This window comes from Lepisosteus oculatus, chromosome 11 (assembly GCF_040954835.1).
Source record: "Lepisosteus oculatus isolate fLepOcu1 chromosome 11, fLepOcu1.hap2, whole genome shotgun sequence".
In the NCBI taxonomy this organism is placed as follows: domain Eukaryota; kingdom Metazoa; phylum Chordata; class Actinopteri; order Semionotiformes; family Lepisosteidae; genus Lepisosteus; species Lepisosteus oculatus.
Window position 1 is genome coordinate 9,470,169 of NC_090706.1, and position 27,460 is coordinate 9,497,628.

The 27,460-nt window shown below is 37.9% G+C and overlaps 1 protein-coding gene across 1 annotated transcript in view; it reads left to right on the forward strand.

Moving 5' to 3' along the window:
- LOC102689261 (uncharacterized) overlaps nt 1-27,460 on the forward strand; it is a 61,844-nt gene that overhangs the window by 9,387 nt on the left and 24,997 nt on the right. Inside the window, exons 2-4 of the mRNA XM_015348398.2 lie at nt 620-740; nt 11,744-13,779; nt 23,020-24,886. Of these exons, the coding sequence (XP_015203884.2) occupies nt 620-740; nt 11,744-13,779; nt 23,020-24,886 (4,024 nt within the window). The remainder of the gene's footprint in view (nt 1-619; nt 741-11,743; nt 13,780-23,019; nt 24,887-27,460) is intronic.

Genomic DNA, 27,460 nt, shown 5'->3' on the forward strand with positions numbered 1-27,460 from the left:
TTTTGTACCAACCATGTTCCTGGAGAACTGAAGGATATTGTGTTTTAATTACTCATAATTGGATTACTCTTAATTACTTAATGAATCTAATTGTTAGTATAAATAATAAATATAGTATGTGGTCTGTAACACCTGTAATAGGAGATTGAATCTTTCAGGAATCAGGGTTGGAGACTACAGTTGTTAATCCAGTAATGGGCAGTCTTAGTGTGCACCCTTGTGTAAACAATGTTTTGGATTATTAACAGATCTTAATATTTCTACCAGGATCCTGTTCAGATGTTTATTTTAGTGTGACACAATGCTCTCTCTCTCATAGTCTATATTTCTACAGTACATGTGCAAAGTGTATTTGTACAAAGGAGCAATAATTGTTACATTTTGAGTTTAAGGTGTGCCTTCTATTCCTGTTTAACCATGGCCAGTAGAATTCTGTGTTTGAAGTAATTTGTTTAAAAAGGAGTGAAAGCAAATCTTTACTGAAAATGTTTATAGGTCCCTAGTCCAAAAATGTAAACAGTTAAACTGTCCTAATTTACTGTGCCTTGCTAATCAGAGTTCTACAGTTCATTGCTTGACAGGCATGAAGTTTAACCTGGACTTTCTTTTTAATTTGCAGAGCTGATCAAATTGAGGGTGAAGAGAATCCGCACAACAGCCTAGAGAACAATGAGGAAAAGTGGCCCAACGTCATCGGTTCCAAAAAGACCTCAATATACAGCACAGCCCCCAGGTCAAAAGTAAGTAAAAGATCTCTTCTTTTTGAATGGTCATCCACAGTGTCTTAACTGCTGTATTCAACTCTTTAAATAAAGTTTTCAATCATTTTCACATACAGTACAAAAGACAATTGAAGACTGACAGAGGAGTCTCTCTCCCATACAAATCTACCTCAAGATGGATTAGTATTTGCAGTATTTGTGCTTTTGTTCTGCAGAATTAGTTGTAATATGTAGAAATATCTAACCACAAATTACAGTTAATGGAGTAATATGTTTCACTCATTTGAAATGACACAGTTCTCTTACAGCAGGTCAGCGGGGTATGGAAATACTCATGAATTTTGTGAGAAAACCTTGTAGAATTTGGTAAGTGTGTGCTAGCTGGAGTGCAGAGCTACAGTACTCAAGGTAAATACTGCCTAAAAGAATTTACAGATCTATTTAAATTGTCAACAGCTGACATCATTGGAGAAATCTTAGGTCAATAAATGAAAGCCAAAAACTAACATTTGCGATAACATGTTTGGGTAAAAATACTGTTTGCTTATGGAGTTCGGCGTTTAGAAAATATGTCTTAGTTCATGGTACTATACTTGATTTTTCATTAATAATTTTGAGCCGTGAGATCAAAGAAGAACTGAGGGAGTGCTGAGTGAGGTGTAGATTGTTTTTGTTCACTATTTTAAAAGGCACACTGGATCAAAATGTCAGAGTGTGAAAAGAAGAGTCTCTCTTCTGTTTGTTCTTGGACATTTTGCCTCATCTGATCTCAATATTTTATGCTCACAAGTCTGACCCAACCCACTGAGCAAATAACTGCAATAGCCAAGTTTCCAGTCAAGCACAATGGCACGTCTCTAATGATCTATCCATCTAATTCAAAAGTCCCATACAGCTTCACTTATAAACCATCTGTCTGCTAACAATGGTCACTGTCCAAACACAGCTGCTCACTTTGATGGAGATGCAAACATTTCAGGAAGTCAGTCTGCTGTTTTGCATGAAAGCATACATTTACAAACCTTAGTTCCAAGAATAAGGCCACACCGTGTTGCCATATTGTACTGAGTGTGTACTATTATTTTTCTTTGTTGCTTTTCCCTTACTATAATTGTGACAGCTATTGAAGTACTATAAGTGCCTGTATTGAAGAGCAGATTAGTGTGTTGAACCAAATACCACAGTAACCCCAGGAGACTTGTACTAACAGTTAAACAGCAGAATGACAAGGCCTCTGGAGTGTGTGCATCTCTTTAATGCCCTTCAACACATCTTCAACACCCACCTCTCACATGAAAGTTGTTCATAGTTACACAGTAGGTCAAAAAGACATTTCCAGGGAATGTGAGCTTGAGAACAAAGTCACATTTTGAAACCCTCACTGACCTACAGTATGACATGTGGTGGTTATATTAAGGGTATACATACAGTGAAACCTTTCACTAAAATGTTCAGCTCTTCTTTTTAAAATTAGTTGCTGCAAGTTCACAAACTCTGCTGTGTCACAGTAGAACTCCCTGTGCAGAAGAATGTCTGGTACTCACCAACTCTTCCATACTCATGGCAGACATTAATATATGCAAATCCAGCTGATATTTATGTTTCATTATTTTGTTGTTGCTGTATTGTTTGCACAATATCTCTGTGCTATAAAGGTGCTCTCTTTAGCATGGTAAGGAATCTTGACTGTACATATTATTATGCCATCAGTGTTCAGCCACAGAATCCCCGAGCAGCATCACTGGACAAGAGTTCCCAATATCATCTTTCTCCTATCAGGTGCTTAATTCTTTAAATCTGTCTGGTTCACAGAAAACAAAATCTATATTTTTGCTTTAAATAATATTATTCATTTCTGCTCCAGCACCACTTTAAAGTAAAGGTTCACTCTGAGCATGATGATGACTCTTATGGTCTAGATTCAGTCAATTCAAACTGGGGCCATGATGCCAGCCAGTTCTTTAATTTAAGGGCTGTAATTTGTCAGGTACCCTTTCCTTCTAGCGATGGATCAGCTCCTGGGATCCACCAGGTACCTGTAGCCTTGTAGTGATAATACTGACAAACTCACTACACCTCTATTTAGCTATGGGCAGTGGTTTTCAGCCCTAGCAGAACACTCTGTCTTTTGTTTTTTTGCTCCATCTAAAATTCTTAATCTCAGTCTTAAGCATTGATTTCAGTTTCCTATTTGGGGTGTATTTGTAAATCTGTTTGCCCTCTGAAACATAACCAACTGGACCTCTGTAGCAGGGAAAAGCACTCATTGTAGGCGTGTCTGATACCATGTCAGTCTCACCTGTCATCAGTTGGTAACAGCTGTTTAAACAAGCAAGATGAAGAGAAGCTGTGTAAAGTTGTGTATCCCCATGTGTTTCTCAAACATTTCCACCCCAAGGCAAACTTACAATAATATAAAATGCTGCAGCACACTGCAGCTCTTCTCCCCCACACTCAGAGATCACAAGATAACATTACTACTAATACTAAAAAAAACAAACAATTTCACTGTTTAATATGAGTGTATAATCCCTTTATCCTGGCAGGAGTTGGATGTTGGTGAAACATGAAACTTGTGCTCAGCTGCTCTCAGTTGTTAATTAATAACTGTTTAGTCAGAAGTAAGTTGAGGTGAGTCTGCGTGCTGAAGTTGTTGGAAAAGCTGAAACTTTAGTCAGGACTGCCGGAAGAGTCAAGTTCAATACAAGTCTAAACAAGCAAGCAGACTGCTCCAGTCACCAGTTAGCTCTGGAGATGGCCTCAGCTGGAGTGTCAGCCAGCAGATAGTGTTCCTCCAGGGGCAGAGCTGGAAACTGCTGTAAGGCACTGTGTGGTTCTGTGAGTTCTGTGAATGACAAATGATGAATGGGTCTGACAGATGATTATGCCCAAGGAGCTTGTTTGCAATTATCTTATTCTTCCCATGTAGTATGGCAGTTTATCCATAAACCTGACTCATGAATTTCAAATTGGATGCAAAAATTGGATGTAAGAAATTGGCTATTCCGAATTTTTCTACCCTAGACCTGACTCTGCAGTGATTAATGAGGTAAATTTTGAAGATATGCAAATACTTTATTAATACCTTATATATGAATATGATACATTGCTGAATATTTTTTTTCTTGTGAAGCGATGAGCCATACATTTGGGGTAGTATTACATTTGATCAAAATTTTAATCATAAGTATCTCCCACAATTTAAGGCGGCAGTATTTACAATATGCTGATGAGTTGTCTTGATAACCCAACACTTTTGTGCTTGTCTTGCCCTGTTTAAAAATTTCTAAATAAATAAAATAAAAAATGAGTGTCAGCAGAGTCTCTCTAAAATGGAGCAGAACCTGTTAAAACCTTGTTTTGTAACTACAAAATGGGGTTTCCAGCATTGACAGCATTTTTTTTTTAAATGAACAGAGTATACTTAAAACATGTCAGCTATTAACTCAATATGTAGACTCCTACTATATACAGTATATACAGATATAGTTCTAGATAAACTAGAAATTATCCTCATTTAAATACTGAGACTGATATAATTATGATCTTCAGAGCAACTTCTCTGATGTTTAGGAACTGCTGCTCTTTTGAATAACCCTTAAGAAAACTCAGGAAACACTTCTTGCAAATAGCCTATGACAGGATTCATTTTGCTTTAAACCAAGGGGATTTCACTAAATGTGTAGAGTGTAGAAATCAGCACTGTTACACTCTGGAACTGCTCAGACATAACTCACCATGGATCTATTGACCTGCACTTAATTTTAATGTTTTTTTAATTAATAATAGCATGGTTTGTTATGATTTCACACTTCAGTTTGATTTTGTTTTGAAAATGTATTTTTTTCTTGAGGGGGATTTTCTAAAATGGGATACACATGTCAGAAAAGTGTCAAAATAATAGGTAACTTAAAACTTTTTTGTTTTCAGCTTAATGCAATAATGAATTTAAGTTGTAATGTCCAAATAACTTTATTGTCTTAATACATATTAAGTGATGGGTTCATTTATGATTATTTTCCTTACTTGGATATGCCAAAAGCAACAGACCTACAGTAAGAACAACAATATAGTTAGTATGTATACCAGGGTTGTCCAGCCCTGCTCCTGGAAGGCTTGTGTGCCTGCAGGCTTTCCATATTTCTCTAAAACAGCGGTAGTTGAAGAGCTGTGACACGCTATTAAACTTAGATACGAGTCCACCAGGACCAACACTGGATAACCCTGGAATATTTTGTATAGGTACAGTACATTGTGTGTCAGGACAACCAGTAAGATTCATTTGTGCTATGATTAGACAGCCCTCTGCTGGTAATAGCTGTAACAATGTGGCTATGTTGTGTCATTGCCTTATTCGCAGGGCATCTGCTCAATGGCATTTGAGTCAGCCAGACTGATCGAGCTGTAGTGACATCTCTCTGCATTCCATCTGCTGTTCTTCAGGTTTAGCACAAATCAAGTACTTCTTAAAACTAAACAAGGGATTGTTTGTTATGGTTTTACGAAAATTTAAGGAAAACAAGCAAAGAAATCTAGTGTTGGGTTTGTAGGGCCAGACCTTGAATTCAAGTTCTCCTATGTTTCCTTTAAATGTTTTGAGTACTTTTTTCTCTAGCTCACGTAATGATTTAAAATCCTTCACGTTAGTGTGTGTTTCAAAACTTTCACCCTTTGAAAACGTTATATATAAAAAATGTGCCTAAAGGTCTAAACGTGGTGGTGTAACAATTCCACCCTGCATTCTGGATCCTGCTGTAACATTTCTTTGAAAAATAAGAAAATAAAAATTAAGTTCTTCATTAGAAGGCATTCACTGCAAGAAGAGGGATAAGAAGAATGATCACTGTTCATCCAAAGCTTTTAACACAAGCGACATGCAGGACATCAGGATTGTTAAGTTAATTTATTCAGGTCTCAGTATTCCCTGAAGATAAATACAGGTGCAGCTTGATATCACAAGCCTGAAGATAAAGCTGTGAATAATTTTCATATTAGTAAAACAGTCCCTGACGTTCCAAGCTATCAATACCTATTAAGGAGTTCATTGCTGTGTACCCTTGATAAACTGAAAATGAAAAATATAAAAAGTGTTACAAATCAGAGGGAGCCTTTAAGATCATCTTGCTCATTTGGCTGCTAGTAGCTTATTGATGCTTGTCCTGCAGTTTCATTATTAATTACAGATAATCATATTTAAGGATATAGCTGTACAGGTTTGTTTACCCACTCCACATCCATTGTTTTTAATGTTTTTTTAATAAATGCATTTTCTCTGTTTCCGGTTGTGTCTGTGGGTCCACACTCAAAAACTTTATTTTATATAGTGCATTTGAAAGTAGCTTCTTCAAGCTTTACCGTTCGAAGGTGAAAAACAAAAGTTTACAAGAAGAGGAGATAAAGTTAACACAGTTAAAAAAATAGAAGATACTGTAAGCTCATGTAGGCGTGACAAAATGTCTGACCTAAACACGTTGAGTGCAGATTGAAGTGTTTTGAAGACCAACTCACAAATCGGTATGGAATAATTAATCAACAGCTGACAAGCAGGTCAAAATAATGTCTTGTGCTGGGGGTGGGGGGATTGTCAGAGGCCAAGAAGAACAGTTTTAATCATTTCACATTCAGCCCTTCACCTGCGCAAAGCAGTTTTTATTTGATACTAAAGTGCATAGCAGATTCCCTCCTGCTTTTTTCAAGCATTTAATTCTTTCTATAGGGATGCATCCTTTGAAATTTAATTAATTATTAAGTTTGTTTTATTTGTGGTTCTATCTAAACATTTAAGCCTGAACAGAAAGGATCCCTCAATATTAGATGAATGCCCTTGTAGTCTGTAAAAGGAATATTTTTTATGTGTGACAAGTGAATAAACAATTCTTTCCACTTCCTTTTTTAAAATTGGGTTACAGCAACATTGTGCCACACACCTTAAAATAAAACACAACAATCCGCCATGATTCATTGAAAAAACCTGTCTGGAATTATCATGGATCAGATTATTAACTACAGAGGTATGATGGAAGTGTAAGAATAGGTCTGCATGAGATGTGCGTCATCTAAAAAAAATCTGGCAAAACTGACGTCCTCTTACCTGAAGACATGTAACAGTCATCGCTTCCCCACTGACACCACCAATGAACAATACGTGGCACAGAAAATTGAAACTAAGCTCTTTTTTGTCTTTTTGTTTTCAGTACAGAAAAAGAATGTGTCACACTACTGACAATGGAAAAAATAAGAGTCACAGATACGTTTGTGAATGAAACTTTAATTCTGGCGTAGTAAAAGGAATGTTTACTTGCAATTTCTTTTGGGAATGGCAGTCTTTATTCTGGCTTTTGGAGGAGGTCACAAGGCTGGCAGGCAGGAGTGTGGGCTACCTCTGTCTCACAGATAAAAGGATATGAGGGAGGAAAAAATTAAACGTACCCAAGAATCTCAGTGGCATTAAAGACGACTGTCCATAGTTAGACGTTTTGGCCATGATGCTTTATTTTCTTGTGGGTTTCTCCACTTGTATTTTTTTCCAGGGAACGGAAGTTGAGTATTCTCTTTCAGCAGAAGTTGCATATGTTGTCCTTTTTGAATTGTGATTTTGCCTCTTCAGGGACATGTACTGTATCTACTGTAGGGATCGTATCTGTTGCTCTACCGCTGGGCTCCTCTTAACCTATAATGGCTACCTCTCCTCTGTACTGTACGGGCTGGCTCCTGTCCTGGGTGTCAGAAAAGACCTGAAGCACTTGGGTTTCTCCTATTTTGACTCCTTAGGGGAGATGTTACAAAATATAAAGCATGGATGGGCCTGAATACCAAACCTGAGAATCCAAATGTGGGCATCAAGGGCAGAAACCTTTCCAAATTTAGATTAGAAGACAGCACTGCTTTTTAATCTGTGCTTACTTTCTGCAGTAAAACACATAGTGCTGAATGTCCTTTGACTTTGCATCAGGCACACTGCACCAGTTATATTTATACAGTGTGGTGTACACTGGATAGCCTTTAAAATCTCATGCAGCAAGTAGAATGGATTTTATCTTCTATGGATATTAATGGGCCATTTCTGTGGAACTTGTTTTTATGTCTTCATTCAGATGATACAGACCAACCTTATTGATGCAACTGAATAAGAATAGTATTTTTTTATACGAACAAGGAGGATGTACCCCCTTATGAAATAAACCATGCTGCTGATAGGTTGAGTTTCTGGAAGTGACTAAGGGTTGTTAGAATCATGAACAATGGAATAATAGTCTAAACACCTGTATTTTTATGTTAAAGAGCCAGTGATTGGAGGATTTTTCATTCTTCTGAGCTGGTGTTATGAACTCCAGAAAAAAAAAGGACTGTGAAAAAGTTAGAATTGCTTTTTTAGCATTCTGTTACACATTTCAGTCAGAGAAATCACAGAAAAGTGATGCAGAATGGAACACCTAGGACTGGAGTTTCGACACCCACTCAAATACTTTTGATACTGAGCGTTGAAATACTGTGCAAAGATGCTGTAATACCTATAAATCCACTAGAGGGAGAAAGAAGGCTGTTTTCGCTCCACCCAGGAAATTGATTTGTAATAACATAAAAATCCAGCTCTGGTTAGCCAGTAATTAAGCTACCTCTTTATGTGTTCTTTTTTTGTATTGTTGTATTGAGAACCTTTCTCCTTAAAACTTAATTGATCTGCTTTTTTGTTCAGCATTAAAATTAAATGTATTTCTTGAGTCAGATTTAAAAGTATTGCCAGTTGTTAGATACAGTCCATATGAAATCTATAACCCGTCCACAAACACCACAACTCAGATCTGAAGGAAAACTAAATAAATTAGAGAAGAAGTTCCTGCTGCATTGTTCTTCATCTGTCGTACATAAAGCTAACAATGCATACAAAATGCTGGTTTTATCGTGACATTTTACTGGTTTTTAAATCAGTACAATAATAGTTTTGATAATACTTTTTTATCATAACTACAGTATTGAATTTTATTTTCACAGTATTCTTCATATCTACTGTACGTATAATGCATCCTAAACTGACAACATAGCCTGTTTGTATGGGTTATACAGTATGTACTAACAAAAAGATTTAATGGTTCAGTAGTTGATGATTCAGGAGGTGATGTGCTAGAACAGTGACATTAATTACACGTTCAGCCCAGAGACATCAAATTAAAGCAGAATTGGCCAGACACATCACCTCTAGGCTAAATAATCATACTTTAGCATACAAGGCATTGCCAGACACAGGGGCGTTGATGAAGGGATATTTACAGCACACCACAAATAATCCAGAAACAACGTTAATTATGATGTATTTATTGTATGATTAAGAAAAGTTATTAGTTAAGATTTGGGAATTTATATTCCAGAGCACTGATATTTACTCCTGGCACTGGAGTGTCTCTGGTTTTCCTTTCACCCTGACCTCGAAATTTCTTTATTTACTGTATATAAACTGTTCACATAATTAGGTCAACATTACCAATTCTAGTTGTTTCCAGGACTTCTCACTGAAAATAGCAAGATACCTACAGCAAGAACCCCCTGTGGTTGTCTGTGACCAGGATTGGCCACTGTTCTAGGGGATACATTGTGCTTATTTGTTCCATCCAGAAGAACTGACAAAAGTACCAGCTTGTGTAGAAATAACCTCTTTATTTGTTATTCGTTGAAACACCACCACAAATTAAAAATAAGATTTCTTCGATGATGTGTGTGGTGTCAAACAAAAATATGTCTAGTTAACAGATGTGTTTGGGAGTTACAGCTATCTCTTGGTGAGAATACAAAACAGAAGAACATGGAGATCAATACAGTTTGCTCGAAGTTTATTTACACCAGGTGAATCAAACCCGCTGTCGTTCACTGGCAGCTGTTGAGGAAGGTCCAGAAAGTGCAGATAGTGAGTGGTCCAGTGCTCCAGAACCAGGACTTTCAGGTGAAAACTATTTAAGTGAATGGGGAGACTATAGAGATCTCACCACTGTGACTCGTAATTAGGTTATAGAAACGAAATCAGTCTGAAATTGGCATTTTGATACCGAGTGGAAAATACACTAGGTAACTACAGTATGGACTCCATATTAAGGCCTCTAAAGTATGTACAATATGATATCTCTTTACTGTGTGTGTCTAGAGATCAGAGATGCAATTCGGTTTGGAGATCAGAATGTGTATCAGTTTCTGTCTTACAGAGAGATTAGAGAGAAGTTGCTTTGTTTGTGAACACTGTCTCTTTCAAGTCAGTCTATTCAGTCAAGCTCTCTTGTCAAGAGATGAATCACAAGATAGACTTCGCAGGTATTAGAACTATTCTTCACACTATGGGATTTTGGCACAACACCAAAATATGAAAGCTTATTTTGACGCACGCCGGCAGGGAGCATCTGCTGTTTCTTTATCTTTCAACTGAAGGATAAGAAAAAATATCTCAGCACTAGCACTGAAAGATTCATATAATAGATTTGTGGGTGACTTGTTCGCCTTGTTGATAGTCTGAATTGTTTCTGTTCTATAGTACATTCTAGATGTAACTGGCAGGTTGAAATTCCACAAGAATATCTTAACTACCACCCGGGCTAAGTGAGTGTTGAAATCTGGGAGAGGGATCACTGACAAATATGTAAAGTTTCGTAAACTATCAAATACCCTGCGATGAAATACTGTACTTCATTAAACTACGGAAATTATCATTGCGCCAGAAATGAGAAACAGCTGTATTGCGATGCTACAGTATGTTCTGTGTACAGTATATAAACTTTAAACTATTAAATAAATATTTAATACACAATAAAGTTGTTTCAACATGATCTACTGTACATGCAACCTTACTCAGTACTGAAGGGCTAAGCTTGGACAAGGATGCTAAATGTTCCACCTTACTGTTATATATCCAGCCCCTTTTTTAATGTGAGAAACTTCAAGAGCAATTCACGCTTCAGTATTGCTTAGTTTGTATAATTCTACACCCACTGTCAGGGTTGTCCGAGCTCAGACTGCAGGGTGGGTCTGCCTAATAGGTCCTGTCATGGAATGAAGGAAGGGCACATGCCTTCATTATTAACAGTGAGTTTCATGCCTTTGAAACAGAAAGAAACAAACACGAGGTGACAGTTTCACTTTGTCTCCATTTCTTTCAGTTTTTTTTTTGCCAGGCATTTTTTTTTGCCAGGCATTCTGCAAGTTGCCTGTTAGCTTTTGACCTTTGGCTTACTGTGGTTTGAAAGGCCAACTCGCACTCCTTTAACACTAACCGGATCAGAGATGTCTGACAGTTTTTCAAATTGGAAAAAATAAATTACATACAGAGAATCCCCTCCAAGTTCTATAAATTTTGGCAGCTGGTTTTTAGTTTGAAATGTACATTCTCCTTTCTGAAGTGACTCTCTCTATGTTTGACATTAACTTGTGCCAAATGTATAGTGGTGGCAATCCTTGACAAATTACAACTTCATTTTTGCATTGTTTAATAAGCTTAATGCAAGAAGCATGACTTCTATTTCTTTTTGCTACCTTTTTTCAAACAAATTAAAATGTTTAAATCCCCAGCAATGTTTATTGATATTCCAGTAATATTTTGTTGACATCGCTGCAATGCAGAATAAAGTTTTATTGATGTTTTTTTAAATAAACTTTTAAGAGCATGTATTCTTTTGAGAGTCCTCCCACACTATACCTCTTCATCTACATTTTTCGGTATCTTCTCGGCTCTGTGGCTAAGGATCTGTGCCTGTGGCTGGAAGGTTGCCGGTTCGTATCCCGTGGCTGGCAGAGGAATCCTACTCCGTTGGGCCCCTGAGCAAGGCCTTTAACCCCAACTGCTCCAGGGGTGCCATATAAATGGCTGACCCTGCGCTCTGACCCCAAGCTTCTCTCCCTGTCTGTGTGTCTCAGGGAGAGCAAGTTGGGGTATGTGAAAAAGGCAAATTCCTAGTACAAGAAATTGTATATGGCCAATAAATTGATCTTATCTTCTCACAACTGAAAGTAACCCTGAACTCTCTGTTTTTTACCTGTTTTCACAGAAGGGAAGCCTAAGTTACTCAGAATCTGAACTGCATAAGAGCAGCAAGTCAAAGAAATTTGGAACCTTTACTTTTGGGTGGAGGAAGAAAAAGAAGGACATCACAAAAAGTTCCATCAACCTGGATTTTGAAGAAACTTTTGAGAAAAGTGTTACAGGTACAACAGAAGATTTGGGCAATGGAGAGTCTGCTCAGATCCATGACTCCACATCTGAGATGCAGGAGGAGACGGTGGATGCTTCCCAGTCCAGGCATGTTCGTTTTCAGTCGTTGAAATCCCCTGAAACTTTGCCTAACCCGGAGGTAGAAGCTTCTATCTCCCCTGACCTCAACCAGCTTCAGGCTGTGGATCATCAGGAAGAAGATGTCAAGGAGGGGGAAGTGGCAGGGAAGACCGCTGATCCTGGGAGACCTCCAGAGTGCTTGCCCAAGTCAGCAGAGAATATTTCAGATTCCAACTTAGAAAGACCAGTGAGCGAAGAGCAAAAGCAGCTTCAGAAAAAGATCCAGAGGAGATATTCTGGTCAAACAAGTAATGATAAAGCGACGTCTGCTGCAGGTCCCCTGAGGAGCAGTCCGGAGAGATTAAAATTAAATTCTTCAGTTGGCGGTTCTAGCCCAGTTAAATCAGCTTTATACAGGGCTTTGTCTTTAGAGGCTGATTCATTAAGTACCAAGAATGATTCCACTGAAGAAGAGACGAGGAATGTTCATCAGATGGCTGAAGACAGACCTGATGATTACAGTTTAATTGCAGCAGAAGACACAGACGAATTATGGCAGCAGGGTGAAAATTCTAAGGGATATGAAACAGCTGAGAGAGAAAGAATTAGTGGATCAGCAGAGCAGCCTCCTAACAAGGCCAGCCTAGCTGTGGACTTCTCCCCATCACAAGAACCTTTGGTATCGAAGAAGAATCATGAGAGTTGGTCCGGATCTCAAGTTGGAAACACATTAGCCCAGGTGGAAGAATCAACTAGGGGAAGTAGCAGAAAGAGTGTCTTCACACCTGGCAGCACTGTCTTGCCTACTGAAACAGTGGAAAACCATAGCCTAGGTGAAAATATGGTTCTGCATGGTTTAGATGATGGACTAGGCACTTCAGAAGAAAACAAATCAGAAACTAATGAAAGCTGTCAACAGAAGTTTTGGGGTAATAGTTCTTTCTCAAACATCTATAAAGACCAGCTTTATTCAGATGAGTTGTCATCAGATGTATCCCCAACTGAGCAAGAGGAAATACCCGTTACCAAGCCCGATCAAGATCTGAATCAAAGAAATCAAACAGAACATGAATTTCGAGGAGATCAAAGCTTAATAAGGGAGAGAAACAAAGATACCCCTGACAAAAAATCCTTACAAAATACCCATCCTGACATAGAGGGCACAAAAATCAGTGACACTGATTCAGCTGACCATAACAAAGTTGAGATAAGGGGAGAGCTATGTGAGATCTTTCAAGATGAAACAGAAATAATAGCTCAAGAGGAGAAAGACACTAATTGCACAGTCCAATCTTCTGTGCTCCTTGCAAACAAAGAAAACTGGGTGCTTAGGCAGTTTGAAAGCAGCAGGGAGGACCTGAAGGATTTAGGCCAATCAGGACCAGCACCTAGGAATTTTGAAGAAAAAGAAGCCAGTTTTGAGACTGGACCAGGTCAAGCCAAGATTAAGCAGGCAGAACAACGCCTGCCCATCTGTGAGGCAGTGGACCACGAATCAATACAGAGGAGGGCCTGGGGCTATGAAGGGAGTGAAGAATTTCTGAAGGAACCTGTTCAGCAGGTTTCTAAAAGAGAGGAATCCTTGGCATCTCCGCCCACAGGAGGGTGTAGAGCAGAGGACAGGGAGGAGACCGTGGCAAACAACACAGAAAACCTGAAGCACCCAGAGCAGCTAGCTGCCCCTCCCTCTCAGGAACAGGGCCAGGAAGTATCACACAGGGAAGTGTGCTCACAGCGAGACACCTCCAGTAACTTCCACCTGAATGACAGATCAGCTTCTGTCGTTTACCCTGGAGAGAGAACAGCTGAAAAGTGAGTAGCAAGTTCTAAAAATAAGCTCACCATAAATTTAATGTAGAATATAATAGTGAATTCTGTGCTTGTATGGTTTTTGTGCTTACGTGAGTATGCATTATCTGGTAGTACAGAGAATATGAACCAAGAACAAGATATGTTGGGCTTATCAGGTACGATTAGAAAAATGCTCCAAGCAGAAGATGTGTGGTACAATGCCCGTCTTTGTGAGTATGATTATAAAACAGAAAAAGGGAAGCTACTGTACATATGTTTCTATATGAAAATAAGAGTAATTTACTTAAAATTGCTCAAAGATTTCAGCTTCAAATACTCTTATCAGCATATTTTAAATATGGTTTTCACAGTGTTTTCACAGTGCATTTCATATTTCATACACTATTCCATTATTTTTGTACCTTTGCTTGTTCTATACTGCTGTGTACATCTTAAAAGGGAAAAGGTTGGTTTAGTTAAAGAGAATACACAAAGTGTAGAATGCCTTTTCTAAAGTATAAAATTACGTTTCTGAAGCTCTGCAACCTGTATATTATAACAAAGAATATTTTTTTCTGCTTCAAACTTGCTTTTCTGTCAAGGAGACTAGACAGGGTTCCATTGTTCCGATTCAATAAGCCTTGTTAAATCAGTTTTTATTACTGGAAAAGTTTTAAGCCTTGTAAACCTTTGGGACTTTTGTGTTGCATAAAAATGCATTGCAAAATGCAGGAAATCCAATGAAATAACTTGGCACCTACAGCATAGCGTATAAAGAGTTTTGAAGGTAAATTGGTTCATGTTAACTAATTGGAATTTTATTGTAAGTCAAACTGTTGAAATGGGAAACCATAATTTATTTACATTAGATGTGAATGAATGTTGTTTATTTCAGTGTGATCTTTATGAATGGAAGCTGTTTTAGTTGTGATTTCTTAAAACACATCTTCAATTAACACAATCAAAGTGATTTAATTTTCTTTTGATCCTGTGTAAAATGCTTTAAATTTGTACTACAGTGATGATTAATATGCATGCTGAAAAAAAATCAACACCAAATTGTAATAAGGTTACTTGTATCAAAGTTCAGCCTTATAAATTTGCATTGTGATTATAGCTTTCCAGTGGTTCCTGTGCATATGTGATGCATTCTCTTTGCTTTTCCTTAGTTTTATTACAGTATTTCCACCATGTTATGTATCTATTTACTCTTCTAAGAATTGGAACATCAGTCCAGATTTTAGAAATCATTCAGTTTTCAAATACTGTTTTTAATTTAAACTCTTATGCCATATCTTTGTAAATAATATTGTTTTGGTCCCAGCCAACACCAGCCTTTGACCTGATAATGATGTCATTGCTCTTTACTCATGTGTGTATTTGTTTTGTAAGGAGGCTGTTAGCGATACAGTTTTCTGACATATGAAATTAACTATTCATAATTGTTTCAAAATATATTTAATGAGTCTAAAGTCCAAACATAGACAAAAGCAGAAAAAGTTCATATTAATTTCAATTTGCTGTTGTTGCTGTTGTCAGCATTATTATAGAAAACATTATAGCCAGGAAATGCTAAAGAAAGACAAAATGATTTTTAATTTTCACATTTTCCTGCATTTCCACATCACTAATTTCAGTGTTTCAGTATTGCAAGAACAGTGAGTCTGTCAGGGTTTCAGTTCAGGAAAAGAAGAAGGTAATAAGGGTAATAACATAATAACAGTGTGCATTTCTCACTGAAAGAAAGTTTTTTTTTAACATATGTGTTCCACTTCCAGCCTTCGGAAACAATTAGGAGGATTAAAAAATAAGGTGAGCAATTATTACCGGGTTGTTGGAAAGTGGAACAAGCTCCCCATTCATGTTGTTGAAACTGATACCCTGGATTCCACTAAATAGCAGAATGGTATCCTTGGATCAACCAGCCACTAGCAACTGAGCTAGATCAGCCAAGTGGCCTCCCGTTGTTTGTGAAATTTGCAAACCCATCTTCTTTGCTGCCTAGAATATCCAGGACCCAGAAAATCCAGAACATTTTAATACCTTTTCTCACTTCTTAGAATGTTCTATATATAATGTGTACTGTATTTAATTGCTTCTAAGACCCAGTGCATTCCTACATATATATTCTATATACTGTACATCCTGCTGTCCATAGACTGAACAGATGTCAGTGACAAGAACAGACTTGCTGGAGTCTAGCAAGAGGATCAACTAGTGAAGAACTCCACTCACATCACAAGTGGATGTTATATAAATCCACAGAATTGTTGCCTTCAAATTAGTCCTGTCATTAGGTGACCATGATCTCGACACTGCAAGGACAGATGCATGACAGTCAAGGGTGGGTAGGTTTGGAGTCTGAGAGACCTTGCTCTGCAGAAGGCAGCCTTGTGGTTAGCCATGTGCCTGCAGGCTTGCAGCATTAAAAGTGGGAGATATGTCAAGCTTCCAATCTGGCACTGAACTCTTCAACTGTATGTACACCCTGGGCACGTGGTTCAAAAGAAAAGCAGCAGAATATGTCATTGCTTGTTTCAGAGCATGCAGGCATGTAGTTTGCATCCTGCCTGTGCTGGAAAGGGGGGGTTATAATATTGATTTCGCAACAGGCATTTTCAAAATAATGAGTTTTTCCACAAGTACTGTAATGCCAATGTTTGTAGCAGTTTGTCAGGTCTGCGTCCAGCTGTTTAGTGCATTAATGCTGTTTCATCTAGGTTCTCTTTTCCAACACAGCACTGTTTAAATTTAAAACAACAATTACGTTGAGATGCCATCAGGGACATCAGGCTTTGATTTTAAACCATTTTGTTAAAAATTAGGTACACAGGTCAAACTATTCTTAAGGCAAGGATTATAATGAATTGGGCCAGCAGTATGAGATCTGGTTATGTCATTTGTTTAATCATTTCTGGTGAGTATATACTATTTAAGCTCAGTCTCTGGTGACTGAACAGCATTTGCATTTGCCAGTCAACTCAGGAAATCACAGTAAGGAATGTTAAAATTCACTTTGACTCGAAGAGACATAAACATTCAAGTAAAGCTGTGACTTTGTCTGGTAATACAAAGACAGCTGGGCATGGTTTATAACCAGCCGTATTATTTTATAATAATAAAATAATAAAATATTTTCCAGGTAAATTTGGAAAAAAATCAAACTGTAGACCATACATAGCTATGCATTATTTGTAGAAATCTTATTTTGTCTTTGTAAAGTATGTATTCTAGATATCTTGAAACATGTCGCATGCTTTCAGTTGTTTAAAAGATTATGTTAATTAATATCATTGTTAACAATGGGTCACAAAATAGATCAGCATTACCTAATAATCAACTGACTTCTCTTGGATTACAAGAGGTAGGACAATTTCTAACTTTGAAAAAGAAATACGTGTTAAATGGTGAAAAAATGAGAATCTGAACTGTCCTAATATTAGGGTTGTAATGGGGCAGGATGATAACCATAATTAATATGTTGGATTATATTGTTAGTTATTGAAATAGCATTATCATTATTGGATGTACACACAGTGAAAGTAAATAGTTCTCAGATACCTGCAGATAGCAATGAACCAAACTAAAACAGAAATAAATGTGTTGAAATCATTGGCTTATCCAATTTACAATCCATTTATAAAGGAAGACAGAAAATGCAATACAGTATGTTTTCTGGCATTTAATCTCATTTAAATCTTTGAGACAAAAATGGCAAATGAAAATAAAGTGTTCAATTACTCTCCTCCCTCTTACGTGGCTTTTAACAGTTTTGAGAACCTGAAGTAATGTGCGAATTTGCAGCAAGTCAGTTGGTTTAAAGAAGGAGTATGAAGGAGCATAAATGAGATGTTTATGTGAAATTAGTTATCATGACACCCTGGAAAAATGTACATAGTAAAGGGGGATTCATTTTTGCCCTTCACAACAAAAGGTACCTTGGCAGGGAAATTCGAAGAAAACCTTTCATTTCACATAGCAGTGTGTATACCTCAGTTAACTGACAAAATGCTTACAGTGCACAAAAATGTGTTCAAAGCCAGAGGAGTAAAAAAGCATTTAAAAGTTTGTAAGCTTGTATAATCTGTGTAAACCAGCTTTGTTTCATCTGGTTGTAGAACAGTCAGATTTTTCCTTATGTATAAGTGCACATGATGAATCCCAGATGAGTTACGCACAGAAACTTACAATTGTTTGTAATAGATTGCTGATAGAGAGACACAGCTATCTCACTCTGAAAGACAAGCTGTTGGCACTTTTCTCACCAGATCGGCATTGCTGACACACCCCGTGAGGCATAACTAAACTCCCAAAAGGAACTAGACCCACATCTCAAAGGCCAAGACTGAACTAGGGAAACTGCTTTAACTTGCAATGTCATCCACTAGGAATGGCAGGTCCATCAAAACACAAAGAAGTTCATGGGGGAGTGACAAATAAGATTATGAAATACATTGCAGATAAACCAGTAAGGCTCTTACTGCTTAGTCATTCATCGACTTCAGGTTTTACAAGCTGCAGATACTGTACATTTGAGAGAGAAAGAAGGATAGTACATTGCATTTCTCAAGTCTGCCCACACAAAATTGCTCCAGGTGACAAGCTTGAAATATCCTGCCCCTGGTGGTAGTTTTTCTAGAAAACACTTTAAAAAACTTCATGGTGTTAATTAAAGGCCAAGACTGAACCATATTTTCCAATATTTACTCTTTCTTAATCTTTTCATCTTCTTTTTCTCCAATGAATGTATTCCTTGCTGTTGAAAAAATAAACAGATTTATGTCAGAATAAAAGGTTTTCTAGGGGACTTCCGTTTAATTCCGCTTTAAAAGCACGGTAGAAGATTGGAGAAGTATTGGAGAGATTTTTAAGGTCTGTGGTTGAAAGTGGGCAGCAAATTGTGCAAAGGCTGCAGAGGACTAGATTCTGTGGGGTTTTTCGTCTTTGTCTTCAGTTTTCTTTGAAACAATAATCTGGAAAACTAATGGTGAGTTTTTTTTTATTAATTTTGCCCTCCTCAAGGTTTGTCTTAAGCACCCTCTGCCAAGTTACTACTGTACATCTATCCAGAGTTGTCAACGTCTTCTGACAGCTTTAACAGCAATAAGTAGAACAATGCTTTAGAGCTGACGAACCCAGAAATGTGGATTAGTCATGCCTTATCTGAGTGGAAAATTACAACCTTTAGTCTGAGAATCGTACACATTCAATGCAAATTCAGAGAAGTCACGCAGGTAGGAAAACATTCTAGAACCTCTGCCAGTATTTCTGTTGGGGATGTTCTCTGGTCAGAACGTGGTTTGCTGACATTGTGAAATGCTTCTCTGAACAATAAGATTTCAGGCTCGGCTAAATGATGGGTACCAGCATGGAAAGAAAAAGTGCAAGAAGGCAGGGAAGTCAGAGGCGATGTCACTGTATCTGCCGGTGCAGCATTTCCACAAATAAAATAATCACCAAATGCTGCAGTAAAGCATGTAATCCAGAAAGCACAAGTGAATGTCCTCATTTTATAGCTCTTGTATTCGTGTTTACAACTACCGTACCTTTCTAGTAAACCTGTGAGTTCTGGAAAAAAAGACCATAAATGATCTATTTCTATTTCTTATATAATTAAATTATGGAAATTATCAATTTCTATCTATATCTAATAAAACGGGAAGTCAGTTTTGTTATTTTACATTCCATGCCATTACAGAACTTTACAGTAGAGATGCAAGATGTCACAGCACAGTTAAGCAAAGGTTTGAACTGAGATTTAAATAGTGATGTAAAATTCCACTAAATGCTCAATAAGACACTCATGAGGTGTATCCTCCATTGTACTATGAAGTTCCAGGCAGTTCTAAACCCAGGAAGTTTTAAAGTCACCTCTGTTATTAACGTGAATAAATGTTTTAGAAATGCCCATTGCATATACATTAGAACATACAATACAATACCTCCATACTTGCCACAATAGCTACAGTATTTCGGATACGTTTATTTACATCTTTTAGTAATGTCTGAAATGTCAAATACTGTACTGTACAACAGGTGTCTGTTTAAAATGTGCTGAGACCAAGTCAGGAATGAACCCAGGTGAGGTCAAGTTTCTGCAGAAACCTCCAAGGAATTAATTACTATATTGATCCTTAATTGCTAAATACAGTATTCTGAGATGCTGAAGATTTTAAGGATTTTAAGGATTATGAGGTGCAATTTAAGGAATATACCAAGATTGACCAACACCACTTTATATCATAGTGGCTACAAAATAGACAGTGGTAAGAACTTCAGTAACTAAAGTACAGTACATTAATACAAAGTACAGACCTAAATACATTAAGACATTACTAGCCATTACGTTGTTTTTAAAACTACTTTAAAAAGTACTTTATCAGTACATTTATAGTTTCTATATACTGTAGGATGTAGTAAGTTACTAAAGTGTTTAAAATGTTTAGGGCAGCATACTTTGTATTCAAGATTTTAAGCTTTTTTAATCCAATATGTTCTGTAGGAAAAAAAACACAGATTTCCTTTTTAAATGGCAAATTAACAATAAAATGAATCATGTAACTGAATGGATGGCAATTCCAACCTTAACATTTAGCCTTGTTTCAAACACTTATTTATCAGAGATGATTAAAATGTTACAGGCCTGCACTAGAGCTCACCAAATACTCCCATGGATAATTTCTACAGCAATTACCACAAAAATGAGAATACCACATCACCATAATCTGACCACAAGAAGGAACTCCTTTCAAGTGTTTAAGTACATAGGTGATGGTGCTTTCATGAACAGCAGACCCTAACATGATTATACTGGAATCAGCTGTTGGCTTTTGCAGATTGATTTACTAGAGGTTTGGTTTTCAGCATGCTGAAATAGAAAACACCTGTAATTACTTCTGTTGCAGCTAGTCATAGACAAAACTGAGTTTGCAAAAATATATATATTAATTTTTATTGGCATTTAAGTTATAATTTTGTTGATGAAATGCCAAATAAATCAAAAGCCATTGTGATGAGTTTTTAATACATAGAGATTATTTTCAATGTGCTGTGATTTCTTGATTTTCAGTGTGAATTATCATTGGTCAGATTGTATTGCACAAGGAGTATCCTCGTATTTGTTCTTTAATAGACCAGCCAGTATTGTCCCAGAACTGGAAATTTGTGCCAACACAATAACATTATAAAATATGTAGAACATGGAGGGGGTGTTGGTGCAAAACTATTAATAAATGTTGAATTTATATTAAGAGAGCATCAGGAAGACAAACAGTATAATGTTTTTGTATTGCAAACCCCATGTGCAAGCACTAGAACTATCATGTCTGTTGAAGTGTATCCTCAGTGATAACACTACAATCTCTTGAGTGCCTGAACAACCACAGCACTAGGCTTAATTCAAGGCATGTGGCCCAGGTGTCTGCAAACCATGGTCCTAGAGAGCTATGTCCTAGAGGAATCGCTTCAGGAACTAGGATTTATGTACTGTAGCAAAACGCATAATTTAAGACGTGATTTTCCATAAGAATGCACATAAATAAAGGAGGATACATTCCGGATTCACTTCCAAGAAAGGGGTTCAGTTCACAGATAAAAACAATTTTACATTTATTCATGTGTTATGTTTAAAAAATTATACTAAATGGAAGTGTTAATGTTTGTTAGTGTCATGTAATACAGTATGTGAAGGGAAGACTGTTGTTAGAGGGGGGTTGTGATCAGTGTGGAAAATGCATGAATTATGTGCCCAAAGACTCCTATGGACTGTGCAGCTGTCAATTGATTAAAACTTATCAAATGCACAACGGCCGACCCACTGCAACAGTGTGAGTGAATTGCTAGCTGTGGGAGGGCAGGGTGTCTCTAGGTTTCTGCAGGTCCCCTAAACGTTTCTGCTAGGGTCCACGGGAATCCCCAGATATCTGATGGAGGATCGCTTAGCTTATACTCCAGCTTTGCATTTCATACCTGGATGAGCACATTTTGCACAGCCAACAGAAGACATACCAGATGGGTCGGTCTGTAACATCAGACCACGCATTCTCTTTGAGTGCTTAGTTCCTGTCTCACACATTTGTTTTGGCAGAAGGAAGAAGATTAAAAGGTGCTTACATTAGCTGTGATTAATCCTACCATCTGATTTGGTAATCAGTGCTGCGTGTTCAAGCTCTTGCAGTTCTTATTGGCATGTCTGCAGAGCCTGGGATTGAGGTGGAGTAGCACTGCCATTCCAGGCAGGCAAGATTGTGCTGTAGTGGAGAAATTAAAAGTCAAACCCCAAATAATATATTATAAATAAAAAAAAAACTTTGAAGCATGAGAAAAACAATAAAAGGCAATGTTACAGACATCTCATGACAAAGGCCAAAGAATCACAGTACTTTGTCTTTTTGTCCTTTCTGCATTAGGTTCAAAGGGTATTTTCCTCCTACAATTAACTTTTTTAATAGTATAGTAGTCAAGAATGAAAAATAATTTTAAAAGAATCATCAAAGACTATTATTTCTACAAAGGAATGGTAACAATATTCCTGGTTAGAACTGAACATATTTCCCAAAGAACAGTAATAGAAGCAATTTTAAAAGCAATGTATGTTCTATTAGAGGGTACATTGTTCATAACTCCTAATATGTGCTTCACTGTCCTGTTTGTTGTCTGTCTCTGCCACACCTCCTCAGTAGTTTCGCATATTCTCCTTTGGTTTTGGTCCTTTTAAATTCATTGCCGTGTTCAAACAAGGGCAGGTGTTCTTCACAGGGTAAGCAGTTAGATTGCAACTCATTGTTGTAAAGGTGCTTAGAAGTTGAAGAATATCATGTATCATGGATACTGCAAACGAGATAACAGTTCACAGCTCTTGGAGAGGCATGTGTGTTCCCGTCAAAGAAGGCTGGAGTACTGTTAGTTCATTATTAGCAGGCACATTCCCGCATAGGCCTAGCCTAAGTGTGAGTTCTTTGTAAAAAGGGTGGTTGTAATGTAGTCAGTATATACAGTATTTGGCTGTTAATGCATCTATATTTGAATCCTGAGGAAGAATATCTATGGGTCACTATCCAAGTAAACAGCAGTGACCTGGTGACACAATTGAAATACTAAGCTTTTTTTTCATATCTCTATATTTTATTTACCATTTGTTTCAGGATGCAGTTTAAAATGTGCATACTGTCAATTGTATTTAAATCTTAGACATCAAATGGGGTATTGTTGTTCAAGAGATACTCAAATTAAAATTTCTACTATATATTTGCTTTATTACAGTATTTTCAGTGTTCCACGCCTGGTAAATGAGGATTTTCATCTTGGGAATCCCCACTCTCTGGGACTGGACGAGATGGCTAAGAATGGATCTCACAGTACAGCTATATATGGCACCGTGGCTAACTCTGGATTCGGCATACTAAACACCACACTGACCGTAAAGCCTGCTATCCAGGAGGACAGCAAGGATGACAGCAAGACGTGGTTCCACAAGATGTCACTCATCAAGAGCAGCAATTCCCCAGCAGGCTCCAACATCGTGGTACAGAATGGTGGGACCAAACGCCCTATTCATGAGTTCCACTACCTGTCTGAAGTAGACAGCTACAGCAATTTCCCTGCATTACAGAACACAGCTGAGAACCCTGAAAGGGGTCATTTGGAGAATATCACTTCATCTCCCAGAGAGTATGCAGATGCACATGAAAATAAACCTGAGGCAACAATGTTTAGAGACACAGACTATAAAAATGAAATGGAAGACTTTTTAAAGCCTTTCAGTGAAAAAAACCTGGATACCAGACGCTCTGCTCCCTCAGCATTTAACAGGGAAAGCTACTTTACTCGGCATGAGGGAGAACAAATGCCTAATAGTCACATGACAGCTCCAGCAGCCAACAGTGATTCCAAAGGTCAACACAGTTTTTTCTCTGATAGCAGAGCTGAGCAGAGCTGGGAGGAGCCTGGTGAAGACTTATATTACCAGTGGTATTCCCAGATACATGCAGAGGACGGCTCTGATGTTGACTCTTTCAGTGGTGTCTTCACAGCCAAGCGAGTGGAGTTCCTACCCTCTCCACCTCCAGAAGACCTAGACTCTCCACATGAAATGGACAGTTTTGTGGACACTTTGAGGAACATGGATTCACCTTTGGTCCTGAGACCACACAGGGGCCCAAGGCCTCCCCGGCCAATGTCTCTCCCAAGCTTCTACTCCTTACCTCCTATTGAAGAGGACCTACCTACCCATGATGCACAAGCCCCCTTCGAGTGCTCGAAGTCTATGGATTCTGTTGACTCCGTGGTGCCAGCACAAGAACCAACCAAACCAGTTCTTCCTAAAGACCTGGGATTGCGCTTGAACATGGGAAAGGAATTATTGTCACCCTTGGAAATGATGAGAAGACAGAAGGAACAAGACTCAGAAGAAAAGGCCAGGACACCTTTCACTCTGCCAATGAGAGCATCTGCTGACAGCAGCATTGTTTTCAGGAAAGGGTCTCTGGGGACTGGCTCTCCTGAGAGCGCTCCTTCACAGACACCTGAGAAGGCTTTGAGCTCCTCAGAAGACAGGCCCTACTCCAGGCTGGACAGCAGCCTGCTGTTCTCTAATTACCGCTTAACAGAGAAGACAAGTGAAAATGGCAAGGTCAATGGGCCTCTTTCTAGTAGTCTTTTCCGACAGTCTTCCTTACCAGATCTCTCTGGTTCTGCAGACAAGGACCCGGCTCAGGCAGATACCCAAAAGTCCAGCACCTTCAACCGTTTCTCCTATCTGTTATCCCCACCAAGCTCGGTCAGTGGTGGGCCAGAGACAACCAGGATCAGCCTCCCACCTACACCACTGGAGCAAAAGACCCCAACTCCTGATGCTCTCCAGTCCAAAACCAGCCTCAGTTCCAATAGTCTGGACCTTCAGAAGCCCACCTTCGTTGACATGCCTGCCAGGATCAGCCTTCCTCCCAGCCCTCTGGATTTAATGAAACAGAATATGACAAATATTCCATCAAACGTCAACCTGCCTTCTAACACCTTAGACCTTCACAAACCAGTCTTTAATGACATCCATAGGAGCTCCTCCTTTGTTACAGCTCCTGAGACGGAAAGGAACATCATCCCCAAGTACAGAGCTTTCCCAGATGCTTATGTGAGTACCCACGCTACTGTACATGTTGCTGATTGTACCAAAACTTAAAAGATTTTGAATGTTGGAAAGATTTATCACACAGTTTTATTTCTTCTGCTCAGTTTTTTACATATTTATCTTTAAGCATTTATCCAGCATGCCTTATCACATACCCTTTCTTGCTTGCAGAAATAAAATACATCTGTTCTATTATTCCATCCATCTTCGTCATGTGTATATCAGAATCTATCTGATCTGTCTGCGTGCTGTGCAATTAAATTCCAGCTTTGAGGCCTTTTTCCTGGCATAAATTATATTTACGTAAGCTTTTAAATTGTTTTGTACAGATTGTGTGCTGAAATAAAGAAGAGTTAGATGATGCTTTGTAAAACCCTGTATATGCTGGAAAAAGGCAGCAGATGAGAAAAAATACTTTTTATTGTTTGTAAGCCTCTATATATTTGTGGTGTCATAAACTACATTCTTATTCTTTCTTCGGTACATGTCCATTACGTATGTCCTATACATACATTATTAATGAAAGTGATCTACAACTGCTTAACTTCAACTGTGCTGACAGAGTTAACAATACTTTATTAAAACTAATGGCACTCTACAGTGTGCAGGTACTGTAGATTAGCTACTTTAAATGTCTCAATTTTAGAAGAGCCACAATCTAATTGTAATCCACTGATTTTAAATCTTCTTGCATCCATATTACACAACCAAGAATGTTAGGCTTTGCTATTGTTGACAGCAACACCAAGTTCTACATACAGTTCAATCCTTAGATAAACACAGAATTATATTTACACATCCTTACTCGCAATAACACAGCCCTGAATGGTAGTTAAGACACTGTTTCCGATACTGATAAAAGACAGTTCTCTGGATTGTAGGAAGACTTTGTTTCTCGTGTTCAGTAGATTTTATTTCTTGTTTCTCTCTGCATAGTTCCTTTTAACTCTATCGCTTGTTGCATTCTGACCAGCTTTTTCTGTAACAGAACATCCAGCTTTCTTGCTCATTTGGCGAGTTCACAATAGTCCGTTGGAGAAAAGAAAACTTTAGGCTTAAAGGCATAATTCTGTTTGATCTGATCTGTCTACTCCACTGAACAGCACGAACAGTCAAACCACATTAATCGCTCATGAGAAAGGAAGTACAATTTGCCCTTCAGAGCCAAATTCAGATTTCAAAATTTAATCCTTTTCAATTTGTCATTGAATTTAGTGGAGAGAAGAGTTCTGAATATACTATACTGAAGTCTCACGTGTTTGCTCTTAGTGGAATTTAAGGTATATTTAAGTCAGAAAATCCAGCCCACATTAATACTAACCCCCATACTATACATTCACCATGAAAGTCCCTGCCTTGGGTGGGACTGTTCATAGCAAAACCTTCATCATAATCTTCACTGTATAGATTTCAGAAAGTCTAGGGTGTATACACTAAAAACACAGAACTTTTCAATCTAGCCACAGAACTGTGCATTTAGTACCTCTGAGCTACTGAGCTCTGACTTGGTTTTATTTCTTTTTCTTTGCATTGCATGCTTTCCTTTATTTATGTTCTTTACTTGTAGTTGCTGAAATGCTTCATCCAGTAAATATACTGTACAACTCAAATAATTTTCAAATAACTTAGTGAAATGGAATAATCACCAGCTGTACTGAAAAATATTGCAGAGAGGTGATAATTATGGGCACAAGCCCATGCAGAATCCTGACGCTTCTTCAAGGTAGTATCAGATAGCATCTTCTTCTAAATTACCTTCAGAAACCCCAAAGGCAGGCAGCTGCATGTGTTCTAGGAGCATAAAAAAATCCAAAAAATAATTGCTTGATGTGATCTGAGAATCATGTAGAATAGAAAAGCTAGACAAAGGACTATTCCTTTATCAGTACAGTTATTCAAGAGCACCCAGCTAATAACCATAGCAGTGTGTATCAAGATGGCTACTAGTGAGATTTTGCTGCATGGCATGAGAGGTACAAAGTTAATGTGAAATGTAATCTAAGATTATTGAAAAAGTGATGAAAACAACATATGAAAAAGCTCTGCATGCTCTGCTGAATGTGTTTCAGTGTGAATCATGTCAATCAACTCTTAGTATACCAGACATACATCAGCAAGCTAAACAGGTTTTTACAGCAAGGGTTTTTTAAACTTTTTAAGCCGTTAATGTTACTTCATCTATGATAACGATCATAAATACTTTTATGAAAAATATTAAGGTTTGTCTGGTTCAATTATGAACCCTGAGGAAAGTGCAGTAAGATCATAAATCTCCCAATGTGTAAGAAATTTCCTTAATTTAGCTTGAAATTACATCCACAACTTCTCATTTTATAGCAGCATAATATTAAAACACCAAGATGGGGCATTTATGATCAATAAAGATTTATAAGGTAAAACAAATCTGCAGAATGTGGGGTGATAGCCAAATGGGTAGCATCTCTTACAATACAATATCTCCTAGCAGCCAGCCAGACAGAAGCCCAGGGGATTGCCTTTTTAGGTGACAGGCAGGATGTTGACATATGTGTCAGCTGTAGAACTGGTTAATCCATTCTTTTCAATGCTTTGACAGCC